The sequence below is a fragment of the Aquarana catesbeiana genome, linkage group LG01, assembly GCF_042186555.1.
Source record: "Aquarana catesbeiana isolate 2022-GZ linkage group LG01, ASM4218655v1, whole genome shotgun sequence".
NCBI classification, from domain to species: domain Eukaryota; kingdom Metazoa; phylum Chordata; class Amphibia; order Anura; family Ranidae; genus Aquarana; species Aquarana catesbeiana.
This window is the reverse complement of record NC_133324.1, coordinates 136,954,156-136,981,583: the sequence shown is the minus strand read 5'-3', so window position 1 is coordinate 136,981,583 and position 27,428 is coordinate 136,954,156. Positions and strand designations below refer to the sequence as shown.

The 27,428-nt window shown below is 43.2% G+C and overlaps 1 protein-coding gene across 2 annotated transcripts in view; it reads left to right on the top strand.

Annotated features, from left to right (window-relative positions):
- Positions 1–27,428, top strand: part of LOC141134736 (beta-hexosaminidase subunit beta-like) — a gene marked incomplete in the record, with an annotated part of 76,174 nt that overhangs the window by 19,085 nt on the left and 29,661 nt on the right. For both annotated transcript variants that reach the window (XM_073624183.1, XM_073624175.1), the window contains 4 exon segments: positions 13,938–14,086; positions 21,434–21,499; positions 24,346–24,392; positions 25,896–26,006. In XM_073624183.1, the coding sequence (XP_073480284.1) occupies positions 13,938–14,086; positions 21,434–21,499; positions 24,346–24,392; positions 25,896–26,006 (373 nt within the window).

Below are 27,428 nucleotides of genomic sequence, written 5' to 3'. Positions count from 1 at the left end.
CTCGGGGTAGATGCATTAGCACAAAATTGGACGTTCAAGACATGTTATGCTTTTCCCCCACCGGTGTTAATACCAGCGGTGATAAGAAAGTTGCGTACAGAGAACACATCTCTGATTCTCATAGCACCTCACTGGCCCAGGAGACCGTGGTTCTCTATGCTCAAAGAACTCACCATAGAGCCCCCCTGGTTGTTACCAGTCCAAAAAGACCTACTTTCGCAGGGCCCAGTGTACTGTCCCCAGGTAGGAAGGTGGAATTTAGCCGCCTGGTATCTGAGGAGCAGCTGCTAAAAGCAAAAGGGTTCTCAATCCGCTTAATAGAGACACTGCTGAAAAGCAGGAAGGTTGAGACGCAGATTATATATCAAAAAGTATGGAAATGCTTTAGCAGATGGTGTGCAGAAAACAATTTCAAAACACAAAGCTCAATGGCAGTCTTAGAATTTCTACAGAGTGGTGTAGATAAAGGCCTAAGTCTCAGTACACTAAAGAGCCAGGTGTCCGCACTGTCAGTTTACCAAGAAAAACGCTTAGCAGCAAATCCATGGATAATCAGACTTTTTAGATCCGTGAGCAGGCAGAAACCGATACAGAGTTCAGCCTTTCCAAAATGGGACCTGTCATTAGTGCTGGAAACTATGACAGCAGAACCCTTTGAACCTTTAAAGGATTGCAGCCTAAAGATGCTGACACTGAAAGCAATCTTTTTGGTAGCGATCACTACAGCCAAAAGGGTCTGCGAGATAGGAGCCCTATCGATTAGACCTCCCTTTTGTCAGATTTTTCCCGGATCGAATAGTCTTTAAAATGGATCTGGGATTTCTGCCCAAAGTGGCCTCGAAGTTTCACCGAGACCAAGACATAGTGTTACCCTCATTTTGTTCAAATCCTTCGAAAGAACAGGAAATAAAGTTTCATAATTTAGACGTCAGGAGATGCGTCTTACATTATTTTAGAGGTAACAAAAACGCTTAGAAAAACGGATTCGTTATTTATTTTAATTTCTGGAGCTAGGCAAGGGCATAAGGCTTCAAGAAGCACCATAGCCAGGTGGCTTAGAAACGCCATTGAACAGGCGTACGAACTAAGGGGCATGCAGATCCCAGACGGAATCAGGGCACACTCCACAAGGTCAATGGCAGCGTCACAGGCAGAGAGAGCTGGAGCAACGCCAGAACAAATTTGTAAGGCGGCAACCTGGTCCAGCTTCGCCACGTTTGTAAAACATTATAGAGTGGACCTGTGGTCAGCCAAGGATCAGACCTTTGGACGCAAAGTCCTACAAGCTGTGGTCCCGCCCTAAGGGTAAGTGCTCGGTTATCCTCTCAGGTGGCTGTCCTGAAAGACGATTAGGGGAAAAACGAAGTTACTTACTGGTAACGTTCTTTCCCAGAGTCTTTCAGGACAGCCGGATACCCACCCAAATGTATACTGAGAAATAAAGATTTCCTTACAGGAAATGTGATATAGTTGATTATGTGTATCATATGTTCTTGTGTCTCCCCAGCAAACTGGAGGTGCTCTTCAAAGAACTGAGGAGCCAGCAGGGGAGGAGGAAATTTATAAGAAAGCTGGCGCAGGTGTTTCCTACAGAGGGGAGGAGCCAAGGTCTCTCAGGTGGCTGTCCTGAAAGACTGGGAAAGAACGTTACCAGTAAGTAACTTCGTTTTTTTTTTTTTTTTTTTTTTTTTTTTTTCCTCACTATGGAGCATCATGAGCATGTGTGAGGAGGATATGCTGATGTTGCTGAGGCTCCAAAGACGTAGAAAATCGCGTGAGAGGACCAGAGTCCATCTCTACTGGACACCTCTATTGATGCAGGCAACAGCATGTGGTGAAATTTGTGCTTGTTTAAAAATGTATCTGAACTTTTTTCCCCTTTAAAAACTTTTAGGGCTCATTTACACTTGCTTTGGCTTCAACACGCATTAACCAGTTACGGACCGCCCGCCGCAGTTTTTTTTTTTTTTTTTTTTTTTTGAAGGGAGGATATCGTTGTTATGGCAGCAGCTAGTTGCCATAACCCCGGTTTCTTCTTCAGTGGGCAGTCCGCTACAAGATAAAAGTGTTCTCTGCGGATTCGCCGCAAGATCACTTTTATCGGCGGCAGGAGAGAGGGGCCCCCCCCTCCCGCCGTGCTCCGGTGCCCCCCGCCGCTTACCGGAGCCGTCGGCAGTGGTGGAGGCGATCGGGTCTTCTCTCCTGTTTGGCATGGAGACAAGTGAGGGGAAGATGGCCCCAACCCGTCTCCATGACACTGCAGGGCAGAAGCGACATCAAAACATCACTTCCACCCATAGCTCTTAAAGGGCCATTTTTTTTTTTTTTTTTTTTTTTTTTCATGTTGGTGTAAATATGAGATCTGAAGTCTTTTTGACCTCAGATCTCATATTTAAGAGGTCCTGTCATGCTTTTTTCTATTACAAGGGATGTTTACATTCCTTGTAATAGGAATAAAAGTGACTTTTTTTTTTTTTTCTAAACCGTGTAAAAACAGTGTAAAAATAAAAAAAAGGTAAAATATATAAATAAGTGAGAAATTTTTTTTTTTTTGAAACGCAGCCCGTCCTGACAAGCTTGCGTGCAGAAGCGAACGCATGTGTGAGTAGCACCCGCATATGAAAAATGTGTTCAAACCACATATGTGAGGTATCGCTGCGATCGGTAGAGCGAGAGCAATAATTCTAGCCCTAGACCTCCTCTGTAACTCAAAACATGCAACGTGTAGAATTTTTTTTAAACGTCGCCTATGTAGATTTTTGAGGGTAAAAGTTTGTCGCCATTCCACGAGCGGGTGCAATTTTGTAGTGTGACATGTTGGGTATCAATTTACTCGGCGTAACATTATCTTTCACAATATAAAAAGAAAATTGGGCTAACTTTACTGTTGTATTTTTTTTTTTTTTATTCAAAAAAGTGTATTTTTTCCCAAAAAAAGTGCCCTTGTAAGACTGCTGCGCAAATACGGTGTGACAAAGTATTGCAATGACCGCCATTTTATTCTCTAGGGTGTTCGAAAAAAAAGTGTAATGTTTGGGGGTTCAACATAATTCAACATAATTTTTTAGCAAATAAACTTTTTAACAACAAATCTGAGGTTGGATCCTTAAGTGGTTAAAGCGCCTACCGCTTCAGCATGCTTTATAATAATTTATATGTATATATATTATATATTATATATTATATTGTATAATTTATAAAGCAAACGCAATGTGTACACAGGAAACTAAGCTAACCATTTTATTTAGTGACGGGGGCTTTGGCATTCAGAGAGCCTTAACAAAGCTTGTCCGCAGCCTTGTTTTGAAGCAAGTGTAAACTAGCCCTTATAAACGTGGCTTACTGCGGTTACAAGCATTTGGTGTTTGAAATGCCAGTAAACTACAGTCCTTAAAGCGGGAGTCCGACGACCAATCTTTATTTATTTTTTTTTTTTTTTAGGTCATTGAGACACTTTGCTAACCCCAAAATAATACTCAGAGTTTGGGTGTAATATTTCTGCCTCTGTCAGTTTTCGTACTGAAGAATAACTTTAAAAAATGTGGTGCTGGCTGTTTCCATCTTGCTTGTGGGCATGTGAAGCCCACAAGCATTGATTTCCTGAATGCGGTGAATGCTGTTCATTCACAGCTTGTTCACAAGCATGATCATAGTTTCCGCACTGAATCTTGGGAAGCCTGACACTAAGCTCCCAGGAGACAGTGCGGCGCCGGGGAAAGGCAATAAACACGCCTACTCCCATGGGAGGAGAGACAGGAAGTGCCACAATAAAGTACAATATAAAGGTAATTACAGCGATAAAAAAAAATTTCGTGCGGCATTTGAACATCTATGCAATTAACTGAAGGGGGTAAGATTAAGTTAAAAAGTTAAAAATTTGAGTGGAACCCCGCTTTAAAAGGATAGTTCACCTTTACAAAAAACTACCTATGCAGGTAAGGGATGTTTGTAGATTAAAACAAACTGTGCAGCTCTGACTAAAGATGAATACCCTTGCTATAGGTGTAGGTCATTTACATACCTTATGAAGCCTGACTGGAATACTCCCAGGATGTTGCCAAGTGAGGCCTAGTTGTCACCTTTTCAGGGGGGATGGGGGACCTGTCCCGTCTCCAGAAGTGGGGAAGGAGGCCGTTAAGTTCACCCACCCTCCTCCTTCCCTCTCCACCAGGCCAAATAGAAAGCGCAGCCTGCTTTGCACATGTGCAGTAGGGGAGCAGGAGTGAAGCCAGTTCCCTTACAAGGAATGGCGGTGCCAGCACCCAGGAGTCGATCCAAAGATTGGCTGGGATGCTGGCATCGTGCGCTCCCTGGACGGGTAAGCGCCCTAATTTTAAAAGCCAGCAGCTACAGTATTTGTGGCTGCTGGCTTTTAACCTTTTTTTCACCCATGCTGGACCTCCTCTTTAAGCATCGCCTATGGAAAATGTAAGGTATCCAAGTTTGTCATTGTTTCCTGGGTGCAGGCAGTTTTAAGGCTTGACATGTTTGGTTTCTATTTATGTGATGCAAGCTCACCTTCTATATTTTTATGCTAATATTGTGTGACCTAAAGGGCAGTGGTCTCCAAAATGCGGCCTGTAAGCCAGAAGCGGTCGTTTGTTTGCTTTTATCCAGCCCTTGTGGCACTATTACTCCCATAGGTATGAGGAACTAATCCTCCCACTGATACCACAGATGGGGCATTATTCCTCCTCCTACTGACTACGTGTTCTATGTAATCTTTTTACTCCCACCAAGTTTGAGGCAGTGTTTACTCCTGACGCCAGGACATTTTTCTACTTCCACTCACCATGATTTGTCCCCCCTAGAGTCAGAAGGATAGTAAACTGACCCTTTGCTGACAAAGCTTAGAGACCCCTGCTCTAGCTCTCAGAAAATGTTTTGGGGGTTTTAAGTAATCTTCAGGCCTAAAATGTTTTATAAAAAAAAAAAAAAAAGCCGTGGCAGTGAAAGTTAATGTTTTTGTGAAATCTCAACTTCCAAATGATTAGAAAAATTACTTTAAATACCTTTTTTGAAGTTTATGTATCCCGGTAACGTGACCACAATTCCCTGGCAGATCATTATATTGGGTGGCTGGTGGGTTAAACCGTAGCTTTTGTGTTGCTGCTGGAAGTGATGTAGAACCTCCTCGGATGTGAGCTTTCAAGGCAAAAGATTGTCAGCTTTCATCCTGATGGGAGCTGTTTACACACGCACTGTCAGAGCTTCATCATAAATGAGGATGGTTGTTCCAGGTGTACATGTGTCACCAGGACAGGAAAAGAGATGCAGGGGACAACACTGGCAGGAAGTAACATTTATCAGCGAGAATCGAGCATTGTTGGCCTGAGAGCAGACACACCAGGGCTATGCAGAATTCCAGGATAATGAGATATGTTTGCAATATACAGTAATAAATACATGTTACAATCTTACCATGCAATCTTTATATGCTCAATTTTTAGAAGATCTATCTATTCTAGCCAATCAGGCGGCCCCTTGTACTACAGAGTCGGTAGATCTAAAGGAGGTTGTATAATCTTACTGCAACGTGTGTGGTGAGCTTAAGGATAGCACATAAGGCCCCTTTCACACTAATCTGCTGCGCTTATCTCATAGCACGGGTGTGCCTTGGCATAGACCTCTATTATGTCCCGTGGTTTTGGTGCGCTTTCGGAAAGCACACCAAAACTTGCATGCAGGACTTTTGGGGCACTTCAGAAAGTGAATCAAAACCGCAGGACATAATAGTCTATGGCAAACAGCTAACCTGTTTTAAAACCAGGGATACACTGTGCTGCACCCACATTGGGGGAGAAACGCACCAGATCAGTGTGTGAGGGCCTAATATCAAAGGTGATTACTTGTACGAATAAAAGCAATGGTAGATTTTATTTTTTCCCTGGAATTTCAGTGTGGGTGGATTCCTGTCAGTCACAGCCTGTATAACGCCCCTCTAGCCTGTGACCTAGAATAAGAGGGAGGCAAAGCCTCCATCAATCAATGTGTAATATTCTGCCAGCCTTTGTGTTTAGCTTGTGGACATGGAGGAGGGAGGGAGTTGGCTGTCACTTACCACTATGTATACACCCACATGTGTGACTCTATAGTCACATGGACTGCTGATTATGATGGGGAGGAAATGCCCAACATGGAAACTCGCTGAAATCTGAGCATGTGCAGAGTTGCAACTGCAAAATCCCTAGCTGAATTGGGGACATGAACAGCAGGATCAATCAGGTCCCATACACACGGGCAGAATGTCAGGGGACATTTGCTGGTTCAAAAAAAAATGGCCGACGTTCTGCCTGTGTGTATGTTGGTCTGTCTGTTAGAAGCCGGCCGTGCATGCTGGAAAACCAGCAGCCGACTGACTCGCAATTGGCACGCTCAGCCCGTGGCAGAGCGTGATGATCAGAGTAATCTGGCGGCCTTCCCCCTGTCAGAACACAACAGCTCAGCGGGGGAGATCGCTGCACAATCCTTGCATGGTATTGTGAACCCGGCTTTAGTATGAAAAGCATGTAATACCATATAAAAATTTTTTTTTTTTTTTTATGTGGGTTTAATGACACTTTAATTTATGATTAGGACAATCTACTGCTGAAGATTTGCAAAAATGTTTTTTCATTTATTGTAAGCACTGATACTGGTGCGGATTAAAAAAAAGAGAAAAATCACAATTTCACAAATTCTAATGGATTTGGCAGCCCTGGATAGACCACTTCTTGCCCTCTCAAATGACCTTCCGATTTTTAGATCTGTAAAGGTTCCATGTGATACAGCTTAATCACTTATCGCAAACCGCCGTCATTGTACGTCAGTACTTTGATGTAGAATACCGGGGTTATGGCAGCAGATAGCTGCCATAACCCCGGTATTTTCTGAAGCAGCAAGCGGTCCTCTTTAAGATAAAAGTGGCCTCCGCTGCGGATTCGCTGTGAGACCGATTTAATTGGGGGCAGGAGAGGTGCTCACCCCCCCCCCCCGTCCCGCCACATTATGGTCGTCTCCTTTGGTGGCGGCGGAGACTATCCGATTCTTTCCCCTCAGAGGCTGTGAGTTGAGTGAGGGAATGATGGGCCCCCACTCGACTCAATGACGTTGGATGACCAAAGTGACGTCAAACGTCACTTGTGCTCAACGGCCTTAAGGAGGACATTTATTTTTAGTAAAGAAGAAAAACACTTTTTTTTTTTTTTTTTGCATTTAAGTGTAAATGTGAGATCTGAGGTTTTTTTGACCCAGATCTCAAATTAACCACTTGCTTACTGGGCACTAAATCCCCCTCCTGCCCAGACCAATTTTCAGCTTTCAGCGCAGACGCACTTTGAATGACAATTGCGTGGTCATACAACACTGTACCAAATGAAATTTTTATTTTTTTTCCCACAAATAGAGCTTTCTTTTAGTGGTATTTAATCACAGCTGGGATTTTTATTTTTTGCTAAACAAACAAAAAAAGATGGAAAATTTTGAAAAAAAAAACATGTTTCATCGTTTGTTATAAAATTTTGCAAACAGTTAATTTTTCTCCATTGATATGCACGGATGGGGACAGATGAGGCGGCACAGATGGGTGGCACTGATGTGCAGCACTGTTGTTGTGGCACTGATTGTGGGTGCTGATGGGTGGCACTGTGGGCACTGATGGGTGACGGTGGGCACTGGTAGGCGGCACTGCTGCCTATTGCTAGGTGTCACTGATGATCGCTGTGATCGGGACTGATGTCCCTCTCACGGCCGCCGGTGATCGGCTTTTTTTTTCCTCCTCACGCTGTCAGCGCGACGAGAAAAAATAGCCAATTACCGGCTCTGTTTACATCACATGATCAGCTGTCATTGGCTGACAGTTGATCATGTGGTAAGGGGTCGGGACCGACCCCTTACTCTGATCCGTGATCAGGCGAGTCTCATGGACTCGGTGATCACCAAGCGCGCCGCTCGTGCACGGGACGATGACAATAGACGTCGTCCCGGCAATGTAGGTCCGCGCTGTTGCCGTCATTTGGCAATAGCGCAGATCTGAAGAGGTTAAAGAGGTCCTGTCATGCTTTTCTATTACAAGGGGTGTTTGCATTCCTTGTAATAGTAATAAAAGTGATTCAAAATTTTTTTAAAAGGAGAGTGAAAAAATAAAAAATTTAGAGCACCCTGTCCCACTGTGCTTGCGCGCAGAAGCAAACGCATACTTAAGTCACGCCTGCATATGTAAACAGTGTTCAAACCACACATGTGAGGTATCGCCATGATCATTAGAGCGAGAGCAATAATTCTATCAAAAGACCTCCTCTAACTCAAAACTGGTAACCTGTGGAAGTTTTTAAACGTCGCCTATTAACGGTCAAATTTTGACGCCATTCCACGAGCAGGCGCAATTTTGAAGCATGTTGGGTATCGATTTACTTGACGTAACCTCTTTCACAATATTAATAAAAAAATAAATATACACACACGTTCATTTTTTTTCCTCATTATTGTACTCACAGCACCCCATATTAACAGAAAAACACAGAATTGTTGACATTTTTGCAGATTTCTGTCAATATGGGGTGCTGTGTGTACATATATTATAATAGTATAATGAGGAAAAGAACTTAAATGATTTTAGCAAATGGCTGCAATATAACAAAGAGTGAAAAATTTAAGGGGGTCTGAATACTTTCCGTCCCCACTGTATGTGTGGAGATTATCTATATCTAATTATATTCTCTGCAATTCTCTGAAATTAATGATTAATTTTTTTTGATCGGTAGGCTGCCTGTCCTGGGGCCGCTTAGGGCCAAGCTGTGGCTGTAGCGCTCCGCTCCCTCCTCTACTATATGTCATACACAGTTTGCGGGCATCTCCTGCTGTGTGTCTCCGAGCCGAGTGTGAGAAAAGTCCGCCCTCCTCCTAGATCAGCTTGTGTAATAGACGCAGTGTTCTGTCTATTACACAAGCTCATCTAGGAGGAGGGCGGGACTTTTCTCACAGCGCAGCCAAAGTGTTCACACTCAGCTCCGTGACACACAGCGGGAGATGCCCGCAGACTGTGTAATCCAGGCACAGGCTACGGTGAGGCTGCGATTATGGGCACGATGCGGCTGCGATTATGGGCACGATGCGGCTGAGTTTATGACGTGTGCCGTCCTAGCCATGCCCCGCTATGTCCGGCTTTGGCCATTGCCATAACAACGGTGCTAAATCAGCTAAAAGTAGTTGGATCTGTATGTGCGTTTATAATCGAAATTAATCAAAAACGATTAATCGAACACGAAAATTTTAATCAGTTACTATGATTTTAATTTAAATTTCATATATTTAAATTTCAAATGGGATTGCTGCACAAACTATCTTTATTTGAAAAAAGACATCAACATGACCTCATAAAATCAGGCATACATGATGTATAAATGTTTTCGGGCTATTATAGATCGTGCCCTTCCTCAGAAAATCATGCCTATCAAATGATCATAAATGTAGTAATATATATGGTCCACTAATAATCAATTAACCAATTAATTAAAGTGAACAAACAGTTTCTCTGGAATCAGACAATCCATTGAAGAATCAAAGTATGTCATCAAGTTTAAATTTTAATTTTCTGTGACCTTGGAGTCAAGAGGTTACAAGGGGAAATGAAAAAAGCTCACACCTTGTAGGATAGTAATCGGAAATCCTAAAATGAATTGAATAAACATAAAATCAACAAAAATATATCAAATAAACAAAGAAAAAGAATTATGTATAAAGTAACCATCATTAAACGATCATCTGTGCCGGTACATCCATGCAATCCCATACACGGAGTATGCATAGGATCGCACACACGACCAGCATCACACAAACGACCAAATGTAATAATCATTATAAATAAATATGATGTATCCAGAGACAATTCATTAAAAAGTTCATTACAATGTTCAAAGAAATAAATATAAGTCAAAATCTGAGTTTAATCCCTTTTGGCTGGATTGTGTCCAGTCGGTGAATCCAGCTAACTTCTCTCTTTCTTAGAGCCATTTCCCGGTCTCCTCATCTATTTTTAGAAATACCGTCTATCACCATAAACCTTAAATTTTGACACTATGTCCCTGCTCGACAAAATGTCTAGCTAAGGGGAGTTTAACAAGTTTGTCCCTGATGGAATACTTGTGACGGGCTATGCGGTCCATGACCTTCTGTGTGGTCTCCACCACATAAAGGAGACCGCAGGGACATTTAATAATATACACCACATAGGACGATTGGCAGGTATAGTGATCTCTGATCGGAATATCATAGCCCCTGAGAAGGTGAGAAAAACCTTTCCCTTTTATCATGCTTGAGCATTGAATATAACAAAGGCATGGGAACGAACCCGTATTTTTAGGACCTAAAAAAAGTTACCCGGGAGCTTGATATTGAATATTGATCAGATTTCACCAATTTATCACAAATCGTCCTACCTCGTCGATATGATGGCAATGGGGGATTATTAAATTCAGGAACTGAAGGATAGGCACTTTGTAACATAGACCAATGTTTCTCAATGTTATTGATCTTATGTGAAAAAGGGTGAAATTGGGAGGTGAAGGGCATTCTGCGACCCAAGTTTTCAGTAGATGAAATATCATTGTTTATATTGATATGTTCAGAATGAACTAAATCTGTAGGATAACCCTCGCTGTTGCAGTCTTCCATCTTATTCAATCTAATATTATAAGTGTCCGTTTCGCTAGTGATTCTAGTTATAAGTTTCAATTGACTACGGGGACAGATTTAAAAACCCCAGGGGGGTGAAAACTAGAAAACCGCAACAATTGATTGTGGTCAGTAGGTTTTCTATATAAATCACCGACTATATGTCCATCCCTAATGGATGAAAGTGTATCTAAGAATGGAACCGCACCAGTGTTACTCAGCATGTTAAATTTCAAGCCATGAATTTAAATAAAAATTAAACAAGGAAAATGAAGGTTTTTTTTTTTTTTGTTTGTTTTTGTTTTTTTATCTTATCGTGCAGCAAGCAACAAATAGGACAAAATAACAGAAAAAGTCAATGTGCATAACTATTCACCCCCCTAAAGGCAATACTTTGTAGAGCCACCTTTTGCGGATATCACAGCTCCAAGTCGCTTTGGATAAGTCTCTATGAGCTTGCCACATCTTTTACCACTGGGATTTTTGCCCATTCCTCCTTGCAAAACTGCTCCAGCTCCTTCAAGTTGGATGGTTTGCGCTTGTGAACAGCAATCTTTAAGTCTGACCACAGATTTTCTATTGGATTGGAGTCTGGGCTTTGATTAGGCCATTCCAACACATTTACATCTTTCCGCTTAAACCACTCAAGTGTTGCTTTAGCAGTGTGTTTGGGGTCATTGTCCTGCTGGAAGGTGAACCTCCGTCCTAGCCTCAAATCGCACAGAGTGGTACAGATTTTGCTCAAGAATATCCCCGTATTTAGCACCATCCATCTTGACCAGTTTCCCAGTCCCGACTGCTGAAAAACATCCCCACAGTGTGATTCTGCCACCACCATGTTTCACTGTGGGGGATGGTGTTCTGTGGGTGATGTTATGTGTTGGGTTTGCATCAGACATAGCGTTTTCTTTGATGGCCAGAAAGTTCAGTTTTAGTCTCGTCAGACCAGAGCACCTTCCTCCATACATTTTGGGAGTCTCCCACATGCCTTTTCGCAAACTCAAAACGTGCCATTTTGTTTTTTGCTGAAAGTAATGGCTTTCTTCTGGCCACTCTGCCATAAAGCCCAACTCTATGGAGCGTACGGCTTATTGCCGTCCTATGTGCAGATACTCCAGTCTCTGCTGTGGAACTCTGCAGTGGAACTCTGCAGCTCCTCCAGGGTTACCTTAGGTCTCTGTGCTTCCTCTCTGATTAATGCCCTCCTTGCCCGGTCCATGAGTTTTGGTGTGCGGCCGTCTCTTGGCAGATTTGCTGTTGTGCCATGTTCTTTCCATTTGGTTATGATAGATTTGATGGTGCTCCTAGAGATTTGGATATGTATTTTTTTTTTTTTTTTTTTTTTTTTTTTTTTTTTTTTTTTTTTTTTTTTTTTAACCTAATCCTAACTTATACTTCTCAACAACATTGTCCCTTACTTGTTTGGAGTTCCTTGGTCTTGATGACAGTGTTTGGTTAGTGATGCCTCTTGCTTAGGTGTTGCAACCTCTGGTGCCTTTCAAAAAGGTGTGTACATGTAATGACAGATCATGTGACACTTAGATTGCGCACAGGTGGACAACATTTCACTAATTATATGACTGAAGGTAATTGGTTGCACCAGAGCTTTTTATGCGCTTTATAACAAAGGGGGTGAATACATACGCACATGCCAATTATCAGGTTTTTTTTTTTTTTTTTTTTTTTATTTCTGAAAAATAGTTTTATGTATATATTTTTCTAATTTTACTTCACCAACTTAGACTATTGTGCTCTGATCCATCACATATAATTCAGATTAAAAAAAATTGAACTAAAGGTTGTAATGTAACAAAATAGGTAAAAAGCCGAGGTGGGTGAATACTTTTGTATGTGTATTTGGGCTTCCTTCCTTCGGCGGATGGGGTTGCATAGAGATGTCTGATTGCCTGGAGGAATGGCCCCCTGAAGCCCAGATATGCAAAGGTTGAGATCAAGAATGGCCAGCTGAGCCTATCAAAGGCTTTCTCAGGGTCTAAACTTGGCATGAGTGCTTCAGTATTTTGTCTATTAAGTTGATGACTCTCCTAGTGTTTGTCTCCTGCCTGACATCCTGGGACAAAGCTCACCTGATCTTTGTGGATCAAGGAGCGAAGGAAAAAAGGGGCATTCAACAGAGGTATGGGGCTATAGTTCCCACACAGTATGTGGTCTTTATCAAGTTTGGGTATTAATGTTAATTGGGAGGCCTGCATGTCCCTCGGAATGTCGTCTGCTCAGAAATCTGTTAAACAAGCGGGTCATATGTGGGAGTAGGCTAGGTAGGAAGGTCTTGTAATATTCATAAGGAAGGCCATCAGGGCCTGGGGCCTTACTGTTTTGGCAAGAGTTTCAAAGTCTCATAAATCTCCTCTTCCGTTATCCGATAGTTGAGAGACTGTAAAGCTTCCGCAGGGAAGATGGTCATTCCACTTTTCGCCAGAGAGGCTCGAACATGGTCTGTGAAGCTGTCTGGGGTTGGGATGTGCGGTATGGAGGGGTTATTGTAAAGGTCCGATCTCCCTTATGTCTTAAAGCGGGGTTCCACCCAAATTTTGAACAATATCTGTATGTATTCTCTTCCTTGCCTAGGTGCTGACATGCCGTTTAAAAAAATTTAAATCGCAGTAATTACCTTTTATTTTTCTATTCTTCTTTGCACTTCCTGGTTCTCCTCCCGTGGGAGTAGGCGTGTTTCTAGCCTCTCCCAGACTCCTGGGAGCTAGTCTCAGGCTTCCCAGGATGCCACTGAGCATGTGCGGGAACGAGCGGTGAATGCTGGGAGCACAGCATTCACCACATCCAGGAAATAAATGCTTGTGGGCTTCAAATGCCCACAATGAAGATGGAAACCGCCTGCAGTGAATAATATAAGTTATTCTTTCCGACTAAATCTGACACAGGTGGACATATTACACACAATATGTGAGTATGTAATGCTGAGAAGAAAAGTTTGTGAATTAACTCAAAAAAAAAAAAAAAAAAAAAAAAATAGGTGGACCCCCGCTTTAATGCTTAAACTATTCTTCCAAATTGATGATCTGTAAGTTTTACCCATATTCTGTTACAGTATTAGACTGTTGCCTTTCTCATTTTGCTATTGGGGAGTAATATTTGTACAATATAATTTTTTTTTTTTTTTTGTACCGATTTATCTCTCTTGTTATATTGGAACGTTACTAAAATCTCAGTAAAAGAAGAAGAAAATCACAAAAGTTCAGCTTTTTTATTTATTTATTTTTTTTTTTTTAGAATGCACACATTTTAAACCTTCCAATGTTTGTTTTCAGATACTTTGATTACATATTTGGTTTCGTCCGACTGGAAGATGTACCTGCAGGTAAACCGAGGGCAGGACGATTAGTACAACTTCAGGTCATTCTCACCTCAGAGGACAACGAATGTCACAAGTATCCCAACATCCGTTCAGATGAGTCATGTGAGTATTTAGAACTTTAGTACTAGGCAAACCATGTGACTTGTTTTTTTATATATTTATTTATTTTTTTATCTAGTTTCTAAATTGAAGATTATCACAGCTCGATTTTTCTCTCCTTCATCCTAAGGGGCTGATAGAGTCCCCTATCCATGTACCCATTAAAACTGTGTGGATGGATTGTATTCATCAGCCACGGTGCCGAACACAAATGGTGACTGCATTTGATGGCATGCAGTCACTGTTTAGCCAATAATTTACCACCTGGCTAAAGCCGGCCATACATGGATCAAAATTCAGCAGGGACCGACTAAATTTACATCCATGTATGAGCACTGAGGTTGTACAGAAAAACCCTAGTTAGACTTACCGGTAACGGTATTTCTACGAGTCTTTCAGGACAGCACCTGGAGAGAGCGCAGCTCCACCCACTTTTCCCAGGAAACACTGCAGTCAGTTTTTTCTTTAAAGACCGGACACTTCCACCATGGCCTCAGTTGTTCATAGAGTACCTCCAGCCATGCTGAAATTAGATAAGCAGAACATAGCAATAACACCACATTTTTATAAACCAATTAGGGCGGGTCATCGGTGCTGTCCTGAAAGACTCGTAGAAATACCGTTACGTCTAACTAGGGTTTTTCTCCCCTCGTCTTTCAGGACAGCACCTGGAGATGATAAAAGAGTACTTACTCTAGGGTGGGACCACCGCCTGCAGGACCTTCCTGCCAAACGATTGATCCGCTGCTGATAGCAAGTCCAACCTGTAGTGGCGGGTGGAGAAGCTTGTCCACGTGGCCGCTTTACAGATCCGGCCTGGAGAAGCCCCTGCTCTTTCTGCCCAGGACGTTGCTACTGCCCTTGTTGAATGGGCCATTACCCCTGTGGGAGGATCAGCCCCTGCAGCCCTGTAGGCTTCACTGATCGCCATTCTAAGCCATCTGCCTATAGTGCTTTTAGAAGCACAATGACCCTTGCGTGATCCAGAAAAAAGAATAAAAAGAGAATTTGTCTTCCTAAACTCTCTCGTAATCTCTAAATAATGGAGTAAACATCTCCTCACATCCAGGGTATGAAAAGCCTCCTCTTTAGAGTTGGATGGTGTAGGACAAAAAGTAGGCAAAACTATCTCTTGTGCCCTATGAAAAAAGGTTGCGACCTTTGGCAAGAAACCCGGGTCAGTTTTCAGCACTACCCGGTCTGAAAATATCAAACAAAAGGGTTCTACTATAGATGGAGCCTGTAACTCACTAATTCTTCTGGCTGAGGTAACTGCTACCAAAAGAACCAGCTTAAGCGTCCATACTTTTAAAGTTGCTTCCTGTGGTGGCTCAAAAGGTGTTCTGATCAACCCCTGTAGCACCAGAGATAAATCCCATTTAGGAAAAGATTTGAAAGGTACCGGCCTAAGCCTGGCCAATGCTTTGAAAAATCTCACTATAAATGGTTCCTGAGATAACTTTCTCTCAAGAAACACCGACAAGGCAGCTACCTGGACCTTCAGGGTACTGGCTGCCAGCCCCATCTCCATACCTTCATTGAGAAACTCTAAAATTGAGGGCAACTCCTGTGGTGAACATTTTTTAGTCATGCACCAGGAATTAAACCGCATCCATGTTTTAAAGTAAATACCCCTGGTAACCTTCTTTCGGCTATTTAACAGGGTTGACACCAGCTTATCTGAGAAGCCCCTTCTTTTTAGCAGCTGCTCCTCAGTAACCAACCTGTCAGCCTGAGCTGATTGACATTTGGATGCTGAAGGGGTCCCTGGGATAGCAGATCCTTTCGAAGTGGGAGAACCCAATGTGGTTCCACTGCCAACCTCTGTATGGTTGCAAACCAGGGCCTCTTGGGCCAAAAAGGAGCCACTAGGATCAAACTTGTGGTCTCTCGCTGTAGTTTTTTCAACACCCAAGGGATCATTTGAAAGGGGGGAAAGGCGTAGCACAAGCGGAAGTTCCATGGTTGTGCTAGTGCATCCAAACCTTTCGCCTGATCTTGCCTATTTAGTGAGTAATAGGCTCTCACCTTTGCATTCTTGTGGGATGCGAACAGGTCTATCTGAGGAGTTCCCCATTTCTTTGTTAATTCCTGGAATACCTCCCTGTTCAGACTCCATTCTGCCTCTAGTATCCTTTCTCTGCTTAGAAAGTCTGCCACTAGATTCAGCTCTCCTTTTAGGTGTACAGCTGTTAGGGACTTTACGTTGCCTTCCGCCCAGGATAGCAACTGAACTGACAAGGCTAGCAAGACCTTGCTTCTCGTGCCCCCCTGTCTTGTAACATATGCCACTGCTGTGGCATTGTCTGAAAGCACTTGAACATGGTGCCCCCGGACTATTTCCTCGAAAGCCCATAGTCATAGGAGAATAGCCCTTAATTCCCTCCAATTGGAGGATCTCCTGGCTTCCCTTTTTGTCCAATTGCCTTGAGTCATCTGTCCTTCCAGGTGGGCTCCCCACCCCCAGGAACTCGCATCTGTTGTTAATCTCCTCTCCTGGGGAAAAAACCAGAGCAGGCCCTTGTTCAGATTGGAGTGGCTCCTCCACCACCAGAGCTTCCTCTGAACTCGGGGAGATATTGTTATCATCTTTTCTAGGGACTCTCCATAAGACCAATTTTTCAAAATTGTCTGAAGTTCCCTTGCGTGCAAACGTGCCCACTGAACTGCAGGTATTGCTGCAGTAAGGAGCCCCAAAACGGACATCACTGCCCTGATAGAAATTGGCAGGTTTGTCTGGGCCTTTTTTACAGCGTTCTGAAGCTTTACTATCTTCTCCTCTGGGAGATACATTTTTCCCTGTATGGAGTCGATAGTGTAACCTAGAAAGGTTATTGCCTGTGATGGGATCATGTTCGATTTTTCCTCGTTTATTAACCACCCTAGGCTCTCCAGATGCCTCCTTGTCCTTTGTAGATGTCTCTCCAATATGTGCCTTGATTTGGCAAATATTAGCAGATCGTCTAAATATGGGACAATCGAAATTCCTTCTATTCTGAGAGGGGCTAAGGCCTCCGCCAGAATTTTTGTAAATATCCTCGGAGAGGATGACAGCCCGAAAGGGAGAGCTCTGAATTGCAGATGTAGGACCGATCCCCCTATCCTGATCGCAAATCTGAGGTGCTTCTGTGATGCTGGGGCTATAGGCACATGGAGATATGCATCTCTTAGGTCTATGGATACCATAAAGCAGTCTGGGGTCAGGAGACCCTTTACCGAAAAGATCGTATCCATCTTGAACCTTTTGTACCTGACCGCTCTGTTGAGTATCTTCAGGTTCAGGATCAATCTGAACTTGCCTGAAGGTTTCCTCACCAGAAAGATGTGTGAATAGCACCCCTGTTCTACCTCGTTGGGGGGAACATTTACTACCACCTTCTGCTGAATTAACTCCTGCAGAATTGCTGACATAGCCGTAAGCTTCTCCGGGTCTCTGGGAGCCTGAGTTAAATAAAACCGAACCGGAGGGGGTTGGGCAAACTCCAGTCCGTAACCCTCCCTTATAGTTTTTAGGATAAATGGACTGTCTGTTATCCTCTGCCACTGTGGGAAGAAGGTTTGTAACCTTGCTCCCACAGACTGGGGACCGTCACTGGCTCTTTGTATTTGGGGTAGGGGGGCGAAAGAGTACCCCTGACTTGCCCCTGCCTCTCTGAGACCTCCAAGGTCTTTTACATCCTGTCTCCTTTGAGTCTGTGGTTTTCCGAAAAGGACGAAAATTTTTGTTGCCCTGAGGAACCACCTTTTTCTTAATGGGGAAGGCTTTCTTTTTGTCAGCCGTTCTCTCAAGAATGGCTTCAAGACCTGGGCCAAAAACCAAATCCCCCTCAAAGGGTAAACCGCATAACTTGGCTTTAGAGGCTGTGTCCCCGGTCCAAGTCTTGACCCACAGAGCCCTGCGCGTTGAGTTGATTAGGGCAGATGATCTGGCCGACATCCTAACTGATTCTGCCGAAGCATCTGCTATATATCCAACGGCTTTCATAAGCACTGGTAAGGTCTCTAAAAGATCCTTACGAGGTGTACCTGCCTCGATATGAACCTTTAGCTGTTCTTACCAGTGCTCCAGGTTTCTGGCTACCACTGTTGATGCCATAGCTGGCTTTAAATTTGCTAGGGTGGAATCCCAGGCTTTCTTTAGCAGGGAGTCAGCCCTCTTGTCCATGGGGTCCTTGAGGATACCCATGTCCTCAAACGCGAGGTCAGTGTTTCTCGACACCTGAGAGAAGGCCGCATCCAGTCTAGGCTTTTTGTTCCAGACCTGTGCGCTATCTTCCTCAAAGGGAAACCTGTGTTTGAGGGATCTAGAAAAGAAGGGGGCCCTCTCTGGGTCCTTCCATTCTCTCTTAACTGTTTCTGACAGAAACTTGTGCACCGGAAACATCCTGTGTTTCACCTCACCCATGCCTTGAAACATCTTATCGTGTAACGACAGCTGGGCCTTGTCCTCTGTAATATTGAGAGTAGTGTGGATAGTTTTTAGTAGATCATCCACCTCCTCTAGAGACAACTTATATCGAGAAGAAGAAGATTCTTTCTCTTCCTCTGCTTCTTCTTCTGATTCCGTAGCCACGCTACGATTTTCCTCCTCTGAGTCACTGTCACCCCTATATGCGGAAACAGAAGACTGGGAACGAGGTACTGAGCTGCCTGCGGCTGGACGTTTGTCAAGGTAGGATTTAAATGACTCAAAAGTCTCCGCCAAATCCTTCCTAAATGAGCTCAGTAAGTCCTGCTGAACCACAGGTACACTAGGAGTGGTTTCCTCCTTCACTAAGTCTGCAATGCACCCTCTGCATAACACCTTAGCCCAAGACTCTTTAAGCACATTTTTACAAGCTGGGCATTTTCTTTTAACAGGAAAAGACGAATGCTTGGTCTTTTCTTTTGCCTTCTGAAATACACAAACAGAAAAACGCCTATAAACGGCATGCTGAAAAAAGAGTGGAGAGCTAACACTTTAACCCCCTCCTTCACTCAGCCAGTAAATCCCCCCACAGATTTACTTCACAATCTTAAACACATTTACTTCCTGCTTCAATACCCAGGAAGAATGCTGCAGGCTCTTTAAAACATTTACCAAAGAGGGAACTAAAACATGCCCATAGAGTAAGTTACAGAGACACGCTGTCCCCGCTTACCTGGGCCTGGCTGACTTGTGTGGCTCCTGCTCCTGCCACCACCGATTGTTCCTCCTCCATATTGACAGGATTTGCAATGGCGTTTGGTGCTTGTTTTTTAAACTTTCCCGGTCCACTCACCGCTGCGAGGGCCGGAAATGACGTCAGCCGGAAGAGACCTGCCCTCCCCTCCTGCGTTCCAGCGGCCGGAACCGGAAGCCGTGTCGCGCCGCTGGAGGTCCCGCCCCCGGCCGTAGTGACGCGCTCGCCACCGGAACCCGGAAGGCTGAGCAATGGGGTTGAAGAGGAGACGCCGCTCCTTCCAAGCCAGCCGCCGGTCTAAAGGAGCTGGGACCCCCCGCAGCCTGACCCTCGCCGGGTATGAAGAGGGGAGGACGCCGGAGCAACCCCCGCACGTGAAGGGAGGAAGCTGGGCTGGTCTGCCACAAAAGCACAGAAATACCGGTATGCCCCAACTCTCTCCACCTGGAGACAGCGCAGCACACCCCTGGTTCCCTGCAGCGCTTCCACCATGGCGGAGGAAACACTACAACTGAGGCCATGGTGGAAGTGTCCGGTCTTTAAAGAAAAAACTGACTGCAGTGTTTCCTGGGAAAAGTGGGTGGAGCTGCGCTCTCTCCAGGTGCTGTCCTGAAAGACGAGGGGAGAAATTTAATTGACTAATTTGAGTTTGGCACAACCGCCCTGTCAGATTTTACCTGCTCAGTCAGTGCTGCAAGCTATAGCCGGCAACGCTGATCAGTATATTCTGACAGTGGGGAAATCTCCCCACTGTCAGAATACAATTGCTCAGGGTGGGTTCCCCCATCCACATATTTTAATGATTCAGGCCCCCATTGTATTATAGGTATCCTTATGTGCAGACTGTGTAAGCCCTGGCCTGAATTGACCTGATAGGAATAGTGTGAGGCCAGCTGATCTGCTTCTAAATTCTGTTTATGGTTATCAGCTGAGTGTGCCTATCAGTCAACAGAAAAAAAATGTTTTTTGAAACTGGGCTTTGATGGTTTTCTAAATCCAAGAAAGTACCCCTGCCTGGCCTTGTAAAAGAAATGGAGGCATTTTTGTAGCTTCTCTCCGTACAATGTATGGGCAGACAGCTTACACTGACAGTCTGTAGGAGTCCTGCTTTGCACCCGCAAAGTAAGTCCTGTAAAAAAAAAAAAAAACATTTTTTTTTAACAAGTGAACGTCTCCTTTTTAAGTCTATGGTCAGCTGTAGTTTTCCATGCATGCTTCCATTAAGATTAGAAGTGGCTTGAAGAAACTTAACTTCTGATTTTTCTAAAAAGTACAAATTTGTAAAAGATATACACTAGCTCTTTGAATGTTATCAGTTTTTAACATGACTTTAATTGTAGAGTGGGGGTAGTATGCTTTGTCTGGTGCACTCCATTGAATAGAAACTCTTCTACTCTACAGTGGTGGAAATGTAGTGTTAGAGGCGTAGAAATTCATACTGTGGTGGGCTTATGTGAATGAGAGCAAAGTGCCAGGCTTCCTCTTTGTCTGCATGTGCAAAGCGATTAAAATTATGTCACCCCATTCAGTTTAAAATATAAATGTGTAAAGAGATAAAAAAAAAGGTATAATTTTTTTTTTTTTTTATTAGTGATCACTTATCCATTGTTCTCAGCTGCATAAGGATCTTAGAGTTGGTAGAAGCAATACAAAGAGAACAGGATACTTTTTCATAGTATATCAGAGTTCTAGCCTGTATTAAAAAAAAATTTAAGTTGGTTATCGGCTCCAAATACTGTAGCTGCTATCTTTTTAATATAAGGACTCTTACCTGTCCAGGGTTCCCGTGATTATGGCACCCCAAGCTGATCCGTCCATTGGCTTTGGGTGCAGGCACCGGCATTGCTAGTAAGGGAAACCGAAGGCTTCACTGCTGTTTCCTACTGCGCATGCGCAACACACGCTGCACTTTCTGAATGGTCCCATCATTACTTCTGTGACATACACAGCTCTCAGAGGGCAACAGGGTGGGGGGCCCAATGCAAACGTGGAAAGGACGTACCTCGCCGCAGTGAGGCAGGACAGGAGTCCAGCTGAAAATTAACACAAAGGGTACCAACAAGACATTAGAAAAAAGGGTCCTGTTTTCATTCCTTTGATCATTTTTATATATTTATTTATTTTTTTTTTGTCCAATTTTAATTTTTTTTTTTTTTTTTTTTTTTTTTTTTTTTTTTCTCCATTGTAGATAAGCTGTCAGTTAATGAAGATGGAGCTGTTCTTCAAGCAAGTCAAGTCTGGGGTGCTGTGAGGGGTAAGCACTTTCCATATCCATCTGGAATCTCCAGTTGAAATGCAAGCTACCTGTCTGGGATCCATGATTTTTGGTAACCCAGATCAGTCCTGTTTCCTGCATCTCCCAGTGTTGTAACTACAGATTCCACCTGTATAGTCTGGTATTGCGCTGCAGCTGAACGGATACAGCAGTAAGTCATTGAAGATGAAAGTTGGTGTTCCCCTTGACCATGTGCTTTTATTTACATAAGTGGAGCATGGTTGTTGGACACTTGTTAATCCACTTAAAGGAGAAGTACAGCCAAGCCTCGTTTAGCTGTACTTATCCTGTGGATCACAGAAGTGCAGTTCATTCTGCAATCCTGTTACCCGTTTTCAGAGAGCGGACAGAAGCCTGCTGCTGGCTGACGTCACAGAGCCTGTCCAGGCTCGGAAAGATCACTGGTCTTGGGTCGAGATCTGCCTACATGCCTGGACCGGCACCCGGCTCAGCCTCTGTTAACCACTGAGAGCCTGAGGCGCCTGCCCCTGCCCTCTCCACAGGACATCGCTCCAGTGAGCGCTGGAGGGGCAGAGCAGTGACTGATAGTTGCCATCTCTCTGCTTAAGGATCTCTGAGAACCGAGCGATTGGTGGTGTTTGATCGCTCTCTCAGTGTTGGAGTCGGCAGGGACAGATACAGCATCCACCTAGGTAAGTATGATTCTAAAATTTAAAAAAATTCCCATACTTTTCTCCTAATGCAGTCCTAAGCAGACGAGAGTCTCTTCATTTCAGCCAGAAGTCCCTTTTTTTTAATTGGCTCACAAATTAAATCTCTAGTGCACCAATAATTAATTAATTTATTGATCAATATTAATGATCTAAATCGGGGGCGTCCAACCTTTTTGACCTTTATGTGCCACTGTGGAAGAAGAGGAATTGTCTTCGGTCACACATAAAATCCACTAACGATAAGGAGTGCTGATGAGCAGAAAGTCAGGCAGACCTGCGCTGACCTGTTCTAGCTGTGTTTTTAGGATTGTATTTTACTCGTGTGCATTAACTTAGTCTTGGTGAACGTTCCCCACTTCCGGGAGACGGGGCCGCGGCCTGGTCTCGAAGTTCAGCCCCCTCCTTCTTCCGCCACCGGACTAATAAAAAAGCGCAGAGCGCTTTGAGCATGTGCAGTAGGGACCCAGCTGTCAACCCGAAAGGCTTCACTGCCGGTTCCCTTACTAGGAATGGTGGCCGCTGCACCCAACAGCCGATCCGAAGATTGACTGTATCAGCAGCTGCAGTATTTGAAGCTGCTGACTTAATTTGTCATGGGAGGCCTGGACCTTCTCTTTAGGTACATGCATGCTAAGAAATTAGTTTCTAACACCTACAGGTATGCCTTACTATTTTTAAAGAGATGGCAGTAATCTCCCAGACAATGCCTTTATTTCTCTCCAGAATGCCAGTACTGGTATGCTAAGGCATCATCCTGACCATGGGTGGCTTTAGTCTCCTTTTTATATCCTAGTTTACCTTGCCCAACAACCACTTTGAGCGCAACCCCATTTTGTACTGCTTGATTATATGTAGAGCTATACATGGATTGCACAGTTCACCAGTGATGACAGAGACAGAGGACATGGCTTCATGTTACTTGAGCTACAGGAAGGGCAGCTGATTCCCCCCCCCCCCCCCCCCCCCCCCCCCCCCCACCCCTTCCTTCTTTTTTTTTTTTTTTTCCTGTAATTTAATCTCTTGTCCTTCTGGCCTGTTGCTAGATTTACAATCATTCAGAGATGGCAAGGCCTGTGGATGAAAAATGGGGTTATCGCAAACTGTCAGTGCTTTTATTTGCTTGCTGCTGCTTCCTTTTACTCTTCTACTCAAGACATTAACTTGTGAATGCTTTTGGGTAATATTGCTGTGGCAACAGCACAGTTAAATTTGAACTATCGGCAAAGTTTTTGGATAGAGTAAAGTAGGGTTATCACTTTTTTTTTTTTTTTTTTTTTTTTTTTTTTTTTTTTTTTTTTTTTTTTTTTGCCATCTGTGTCACATTGAGATGTCACTTCCTGTCTCATAGTCAAAACAGGAAGTGAGGAACACTGCAAATTAAGGAATTCCTTGGACCACCAGGTCACCAGAATTGGTGTCCCCCTTTGAAGATTTACCCTTTTATAACTTTTCCAGGGACAACCCAAAATTTGGGCTTTTACTTTCGGTGATAACCGTAAACAGAACTAATATTAGAGGGCGAACAGACATACAGAAAGCAATAAAAGGCTAATGGCTGTTCTAATCCCTCTCCACTCTTACTAAAACAAAACGAAACCTTTGTTTGCCTTTTTAGTTATACTTTAGTATGGCAGCTCAGGCCCAGTTTTTCCTTACAGACTTTGTATTGTCTGCCCTCTCCCCATCTTGGTAGGTAAGCAGACAGCCGATTGGTAACGTATTACTACATAAACCAGTAATGTTTTTTCATTGCTCCTCTCCATTCCATCAAACCTGACATTTCAGTTTTAGGTGGGTGCCCATGGATTGAATTACTTGCCAGCTTCTACCATCTCTGTATATATTCCATGGCAAGATTTCTTGCAGATGTTAGTGTCACTAACTCCTACCAGAAAGACATGAGGGATTTACTCTTTTACAGATTTGTTCAATCTGCATTATGAAGGAATTATGAAAGGAGTGAGGCACTATATTTTGGCAGTCTGGGTTGTCCTCATCAGTGAAGAGGCACCATGTAGTCGTATTAATTCCTGCCTTTTCTGTTTTTCAATGTGTTTTCCGGCATTGACCTACAAGGAAACACATCTGACTTTTGCACTTTTTCTGGATCTCCGAAGCTATGTTGTTGTTAATTATTATTTTTCTTTTAAGGTCTTGAGACGTTCAGCCAGTTAGTTTATAAAGACAGCAATGGAGCAGTAAGTATTGATTACGTTGCTGTGATATACGTGCCTCTCTATAGTTTTCAGAACTACAGGGGTGAAGTAATGATGCTACCAGTGCAAATATTGTGGAAGTTCAGTACCCGCTGAGATGTGTACAGTAGTCCCTAAGCAGTGTGTGCTAGTATCACCTAAAGTGGTGCCGCTTTTGTTTTCCTACAGTCCCCTGCTGTTATCTAACGCAGAGGATTGTAGGAAAATAAAATTGATAAAGCAGCAGGAGGGGAGGGGCAGGCACTGACACTAGCTGACAGGCAGGGGGGGGGGGGGGGGGGGGAGAGAAAAGACACAGTGGGCTGATAGAGCTGAAGCAAAAGGATGTGAGGAAAGGGGGAATAGCTGTTTTAAGGTCCCCCTTTCCCTCATGGGATGATGGCGGTAGGAGTTTCAAGCTGCCAATGGAGGATTTTGTGATATGTCACTGTGCTGAGATGAACCTGTCAGAGCCCCGCTGTCCTCTATGGAAAGATCGGATGAAAACAGACTGCATGTCTGTTTTCATCCAATCTGATCCGCTGGACGGATGGCAAACTTATTGCCAATCGTCTGTTTTTAGTGGATCTTATCGGATGGCAGCGGACACATCCACTGACACCAGCCTGCCCATATAAGTCAATGGGTGGCTTGATCAAATCCGCCAGAAAAACGGACAGGTGAACCGATCGCGTGAAAGGGGCCTTATGGTGAATTGTTAATTTGTGAAAAACAATAAGGCTGCGGCCATTAATGATCCAGTTTGTTGTGTCTAGTGTTCTTTGTATGTTTGGAGTTTTATGCCGTCCATTGCCCCATGTTACATCACTTCCAATGTAAACATGTCATCGCTTTCACACCTGAAAATCATGTAGGGTTTTCATATTTGTCCAACCTCTGTTTGGCTAAAACTTTTTTTTTTGACCAGAAGTGCAATTACTTTTGATCTCCTGCGACCCATTGTCTGCTAATAGTAGCTAATAGTAATATCAGCTGACATGGCAGAGCTGCTCCAGGCTCTGGAAAGCTCCCAACTATAATGTCAGGATCCACCTGGCTGCATGGTTGGAAACTGGCTCAGCCTCTCAATGTGCCGATGAGAGCCAAAGTCCGCTGTTCCTGCTCCCTTCCCTGTCCAGCGTTGACAGTCACTACTCTCCACTCTGAACAGACCGAGAACTGAGCAATCAATGGTCATGTGATCACTCAGTCTCAGTCTTAGCGCTGACATTGGACAGCTGTAGCATCACACCGATGCTCCAACATGGAGGTGAGTATGTATATTAGCTTTTTTTAAAAGTCCACACTTCTCCTCCTTTTATTGTTTACAGCATAGACCTGTTAGAATTAGAAAATATAAACTGCACATATGTAAAACAGTAATGCAGATATAAAAATGTATTTATAAAATGTTTCACGGTCTCCTTGACATCTCATATTTTTTTTTATATTTTTTTTTTTTTATACTAATGTGTATAAAGCATATTTTTCTTGTTCTTCCACTAGTTCGTAATAAACAAAACTCAGATTACTGACTTTCCAAGGTTTGCCCACAGAGGAATACTACTGGACACATCCAGACATTATCTGCCTCTAAAGGTTATCCTTAAAACTTTGGTGAGTGACACTGGAACTGAATCTTAATACAGTCTACATAATGTGGGCTGCCATTGCTGAACTCCTGAAAATGCTGATCCTCTGGCTTCAGTGCTTTCTAATTTACTGACTAAAACATAGCAGTATTCTCTGCAGGAGTTTAGCAATGGCAGCCTCTGAATTTATTTTTTTAAAGCATGGGAATAAGATTTTATTTTTTCCCCATAGTGACCAGTTTAGACTGAAACATCCACTGGAAATAACAGTTGATGAATTAAAGGATAAGTTCATCTTTTAAGAAACCATAATGCACATGTTTTTGCGGGGGGGGGGGGGGAGGAAGACTCCTGCAGGAGCCTAAATACGGATGCAACATGTAACCTGTTTCAAAAGGTGAACTTTTTTTAAAGTAAAACTGAATGCAAAACTTTTTTTTTTTTTTTTAATTTATAAATTTTTTTTCCCAATTATACACACGATCGGATTTTCGTCTGGGAATTGTGTGATGACAGACTGTTTGCCTAAAATCTGACTGTTAGTATGCTCCATCAGACAATTGTTGGCCAACTTTCCACCAACAAATGTAGGATGGCAGGCTAGTAAATTTTCGGCGGACAACGGTCTTTTGTCAGATTTTCCTATCGTGTGTACACAAGTCCGTCACACAAGTCCACATAGGAATGCCCGGTATCAATGCTCACCAACACGACATTAGCAGAAGGTGCCCAAAGGGTGGCGCTCAAGAGCTGAAATTCCACATATGTCACTACGTTCATGTTTGTTGGCCAACAATTGTGTACCGTTTGTATGCAAGACAAGTTCAAGGCACACGCCCTTCGGACAAAAGTCTGTCGCTTTGTCTTCGGAAAATCTGATCGTGTGTACGAGGCTTAAGATGCAGGGATGAGAAACAGAGTGTTTTTACAAAAAAAAAAAAAAAAAAAAAAAAAAAGCAGCACATTTGTACACATTATGCATAATTTGGCACATGTTTAACTACTTGATCGCCCTAGTAATTAACCCCCTTCCCATCTAGTGCTATTAGTACAGTGACTGTGTATAGTATTGTCACTGATGTCAGAATGACTGCTGCTGTATATCAGTCCCGTTATAAGTCGTTGATTGCCACCATTAGTAGCATAAAAAAAAAAAATTCCAATGTGTGTGTGTGTTGTATATATACCAGTTTGTAGGTGCTATAACTTTTCCGCATACCATTCAATAAACACTCATTGGGATTTTTTTTTTTTTTTTTTATCAAAAACCTGCAGCAGAATACATTTTGGCCCAAATTTATGAAGAAATTAGATTTATTTTTTTTTTTTTTTTTCATTAATATTGCAAAATTAAAAAAAAAAAAAAAAAACAGTGAAAGCTTTATTTGTGTGAAAAGTATAAATTTAATTTGGGTAGAGTGTTGCATGACTGCAATCACTAGTTAAA